At 46.0% G+C, this 5,268-nt stretch overlaps 1 protein-coding gene across 1 annotated transcript; it reads left to right on the top strand.

Annotated features, from left to right (window-relative positions):
• Positions 1–207: 207 nt before the first annotated feature.
• Positions 208–4,990, top strand: LOC134463736 (uncharacterized). The gene is made up of 2 exons (XM_063216975.1): positions 208–4,260; positions 4,589–4,990. Exon 1 carries the CDS (start codon positions 320–322, stop codon positions 4,223–4,225), a length of 3,906 nt encoding a protein of 1,301 aa, XP_063073045.1. The 5' UTR covers positions 208–319; the 3' UTR covers positions 4,226–4,260; positions 4,589–4,990.
• Positions 4,991–5,268: the final 278 nt, after the last annotated feature.

Here is a 5,268-nt window from a genome sequence, read left to right as displayed (position 1 = left end):
ACAGAACTGTCACACACAGAGCCTCCCACAAGCTAACGTGAGTCATTATGTACCTGAACAGCCCAATGAGACTGTTTATCCACCTGTTCAGACGTACGTTGCCCAGAACAACCCTCAGCAGAATCGGAACACTGCTATGGTGCCAAGCAATGGATTACAATCACTTGGTGAACGGCAGATCAATTTCAACACGACCGTCTCCAACACACAATCACCTCCAGCGCAGACATCGTTTCAGCCAGCACACAATCAACAGCTTTATCAAACGATCAACAGCTCTCAACACCAGCCTTCAAACTCAGCCGGTTATGCAAATCAAATGGAGTATCAGCAAAATGTTCAATGGAATAACACGACAGGTCAAGGCCACGCTGTGCAACCCACACATAACAGAGGCAATGGCGGAAACAGCCAGGTGCAAGCACACGCAACAGCCCAGGATGTATCACACTTGAACTACAAAAATGGCAATGGCTGTGCGGCAGAAAGCCTCCTTGCTGTATTATTGAAGACTGCGCGACAGACTGAAGCACACTTGCCCTACCACATGAACCAACTACCTACCAACTCAGTCCCCATGTCCTCAGATGTCAGTGGTGTGCCACCTCCATCATATCCTGGGAAGGCACAGCCACAGGTGATCCCATACCAAAACATACACACATCGACTTATAATGTCAAAGGCTCGACACCCACGTCCTCTGATTTCAATGGTGTGCCGCATCGATCACATCCCGGAAGGGCACAGCCGCAGGTGACACAACATCAAAACTTGCAGACAACGACGTCTAATGGCAACGGTTCAACCACCCGAAGAGCCCGAGGCCCAAGGCTGCCCCCTCCCTTTCACAGGATGGACAAGAGGAAAAGTAGCGTCTCTTTGCCCACAAATCATCACCTCTCCAACAGTCAGAATTTGAAAAAGCATGGGAGTGCTGATACAGCTTACAAACGACCTCAAGCACAATCGTCGTTGTCGTCATCATCATCATCATCATCATCATCATCATCATCATCATCATCTCATCACTTGTGGGGCCCAGGGAAGCACTCAGAGAAGCTTGTCAGAGCCCATCAGCCAAGCAAGGGAAATGCAATGTTACAGAAACAGACCATATCGCCAAATACCCTTGCTGCTGTCAACAACACAAACACTGACATCATTTACAATAAGGACACTGGCACGCCTACTAGGCCTCTAGCTAACGTCGCTGTTGGCTCCACCCATAGAAATGTGCAGCAGATATGCAGAGCAGTTGCCGTCGTACCTCCAATATCCCAGCATGCAGTGCAGGGGGCCAAACAGCAGTGCAGCAGCAGCAGCAGCAGTGTTGCCAGTGATTCGCTGAAAATAAAAGAGGTGTGGTCCCTCGCCAGTGACAAGCCAACTAATGGAGACAGTGATGATTCCACGCTGAAGGGCACATCATTTAAAGAACCAGAGACAGCCAATGGCATAACTCCTAAAGAGCCACAGACTGTGAAAGCCACCACTCCCAAAGATCCAGAGACTGTGAATGACCCTCAACCTAAAGAGCCAAAGACTGTGAATGACCCTCAACCTAAAGATGCCCCATCGGCTGAAGGAAGGTCATGTCAAAGACCCTCAGTTTGCCCAAACACAGACTCGCGGAGAATCTTGTACTTCACTCTTGGAACTGTCAGAAAATTGGTGGCGGTTTTGGAAGCGACGGAAAAATATCTACCCAGGGAAAATAAAGCACAGGACTTGGGACGCCAAATAATGAATCTCTTCTGGGATGGCAGCTATGATAACTACATCGAGAAAGAACAAACAGGCACCTTTGACAATATTTTGAGAAAGGCTGCAGAGTTTGCCAGGACAGAGGACAAAGATGTGTTCAATGGCATGGGAGCCGCACGTTTAAAGCAGTTGACACACACCTACAGCATCTACAGCAGTACTGCCAGTGGCGTCACCATGGAAACCAAGAAGTCGTCATGGAGAAATGTTAGTGACGAATCACTGGACATTGACAAACTATTGGCAGATACTGATTTTGTCCAAGAGGACTTTCCATCCGCCCTGGAGGAAATGGAGGAACAAGGAGCCGACAACAACCGCACTGAAAACGAAAAGATGGACAATGCTGAAATTCAGAGAATTCAGACACATCCTTCATCAGAGGACTCTGTGGATTTTAATCCTCAACCCAGGGACAGCCCAGAGAACCAAGAGAATGCCACGGTGGATGATGTCACACCGAATATATCCCAAATAAAATCTGAAAAGGAGCTTACCACAGACTATATACAAGAACTGACCGACTGGCATAAAGACAACTTTCTGTCCGTTCTGGAAAAGTCAGAGGAACAAACAGCCTGCCTCAATAATGCCCAACCTGAAAAAGAAAAGGCCATAGTAGATGTCATACAGAGTCAACCCATAAAAACTGTCAATAACCTAATGCACCGTCAGGTAGATTTTTTCTCATCATTGCTGACATATACTCAAAAAACAAACATACTCCTCAAGCTCATAACGGAAAACAAAAACACAGATAAGACTGACACTCAGAAAATGACGAGTGACTTATCGGAGGGCAGTGCACAAGTGAATTACAATCGCCAAGATTTGGACTATGTACATGTGCAGCCATCTGAGGCTGTGGACTCTGACACCCTGGTTGACCACCTTGCTTCTGCTGAGGAGGCCGACACCTCTTCGCCACCTGTACTTGACGACTACTCGAAACTCTGTGTGCAAATGTGTAATAAGAGACAGGATTTGGATCGTGTACAACCACTTCAGGCTGTGGATAGTGCAGGTGGTGGCCATGACCTCGTCACCGCCAGGGAGGTTGACAACACCTCGCCCCCTGTACTTGAGGCTGTACAGCCACAGACATGTGACCAGCGTCCTGTGGTACCAGACCAAGCCATGCTGTCCATGAAGATCACTGTGTTGTCAGTGGACGAGTCCAGTTGTCTGTCTAATTTGTTCGACGAGCCCTCGGCCCACAGTGTCGATGATTCCGATGTGGAGTTCGTCAGCTCTCCTCAGTCAGAAGCAACGACTACATGTCAAGCCAAAAGTCCCGAAGAGTTAACGGTACGTGACAGAAAGGAGAAGACCACATTTACTCCCCCTACACAGAAAACGGTTACATTTTATGAACCTCTGGCAACCAGTAATAAGCTAGAACATTCGACACAGCTGGAGGGGAATAGCACCCATGTTAACCCTGCCAAAGACGACAAAAAGGAAAAGCACAAGCACAAGCACCAGCAAGGCCTGAAAGATGGTCAGAAAGTCCTCAAGAGAGTAAGTCTCCCTCTATTTCAGATTCCTACGCCATCCCCATCACGCAGCGGAGTGAAGTCAAGCACCCCTATCTCGCCATCAGCTTTCATAAAGAAAAGGACCACCAACGAATCAAAGCAATCCAGCACCACAGAGACAGAGGCAATGCATGGGATGACGAGGCCAAAGCAATGTCAAGATAAAGGCACCACCACCACCACCCAACTACCACCCTCCAAGAAATTCAAAACTGAATCACCGAAATACTCTGAAAATTCACACAGTTCATCAAACAAAACTGCACCAGTCAAATCAAGACAACAGACTGAAAGCTCCAGCCCTGTAGCCCCTGCATCCGGTCATCAGGGCAAGAAAAACAAAGCAACTTTCAGGATATTTGGAGCCAAAAAAATGTATCCAGAGGGGAAAAGCGGAAAGGCCGAGTACTACTCCGCCTCTAGACGAGATTTTCCACCTGTGCTTACCATCATCTACTCCCTCGAGAATTCGGCAAGGGATAAGATCATGCAAAGCTGGGAGGGCAGGCATGTAGCCACACAGAAAACGAAGAGAAACTCCGATTCAGAAAAGAAGCTCAACAGTCCAGACACTGAGCGAAAAATGAAGAATGCGTCCGACAGAGGAGCAGAGCACAAGGCGTCCCACTACAAGGACAGGAGGGAACAGGAGCAGCAGCAGCAGCGACCTCATGTCAAGGAGGATCACCACCAATCAAAACACAAGAAGCGAAGATCTTCCAGTCTCGAGACTCAAGATGAGAAGAGAAGCGGAGACCCAGATGAAAAATGTCCCAAGAAGCAGCGACCGTTCAGTCTTAACGAGCTGAGGAGGGAAGCGGAGACCAAGAACAGAACGAAAATGTCACCAGGGGAAAAGACGAGCATGGCACTCGCGTTGCTCAGACACCTCAAGCGATCTGCATCGTACGTGAAACATTGACGCCGCCACTGCAGTGAGCAAGAAAACGTTACAAAGTAAGTATGAGAATTGTGTCCTAGTATTTATTCTTGTCTTTCTTCATTTAACATGAATGTGTCTGGCCCAATAGTCTACTGTGTCTTTGTGCCACTTTTCTGATATTCTTTATTTTCAGAATACCACAAGATATGACATGGCTGCAACATCACATTTAACAGAAGCTTTTATACAAAGCATCTTACAAAAAAACAAAGCAATTTCCAAGTAATACATGCTGCAACAATATAAACACAGCTGTTTATTCATACCATCTGCTCAACACAACCGGCTTTACTCAGCTCTGCCGATTAATCATTCTCTTCTTTTCATTCTTGTCATCCCCAGGTGCTGCTATGATGACTTGCAGAATGGGAACCAATTGAAGTCTTCAGTGTTCAGGGAGCAGTGTGCCACCGCATTTCAAAGATGTGAAGTTTGAACTGAAGCCAGAATGGTATTTTAATGTTGTGTACAGTATTTCTACCCTGTAGATATCAAATGTTTACATGTTCGTCATGTTCACACTGTTGCTCTTTTCTAATGCTGGCCTTCCCAGCGTTTGGATTATTTTTTTTACCTTATATGCAGCATATTGTTAGCACCTGTCTTTACAAACCTTCAGGTCAAGGTTCAATTGTTTACCGGTTATTGCTTAAAGCAAAGTGTTTTTTAAATAAATATATCAATATTTTTTACATGAAGGTCATAAAGTTTTGTACTTTTTTTAAAGAATAAATAAATGCACATACAGTGGAACTAATGTTTTTAAATTGGTGTGTTTTTGTAACATGCATGTTGATGTATTTACAATAATTGACCCAAAATAAATCAAGGTCCATGATTGCATCAGACATTAACTGGCTTGTAACATACAGCAGTGTTTCCCAACCAGGGGTACGTATACCACTAGGGGTACGCGAGCACACTGTAGGGGGTACTTGGGAAAATGAAAAAATGTATGGAGCATAGTCACATTGGGATATAAAGCATGAGTGTGGGGGTACTCATGGTATGACAAAAAGGCT

This window comes from Engraulis encrasicolus, chromosome 15, assembly GCF_034702125.1.
Source record: "Engraulis encrasicolus isolate BLACKSEA-1 chromosome 15, IST_EnEncr_1.0, whole genome shotgun sequence".
Classification (NCBI taxonomy): domain Eukaryota; kingdom Metazoa; phylum Chordata; class Actinopteri; order Clupeiformes; family Engraulidae; genus Engraulis; species Engraulis encrasicolus.
The sequence above is the reverse complement of the archived record's forward strand: the minus strand, read 5'-3'. Positions and strand labels throughout refer to the sequence as shown.

What these genes read in the sequence shown, in the direction of transcription:
- LOC134463736 (XM_063216975.1), top strand. Translation starts at nt 320, where the DNA reads ATGGAGTATCAGCAAAATGTTCAATGGAATAACACGACAGGTCAAGGC.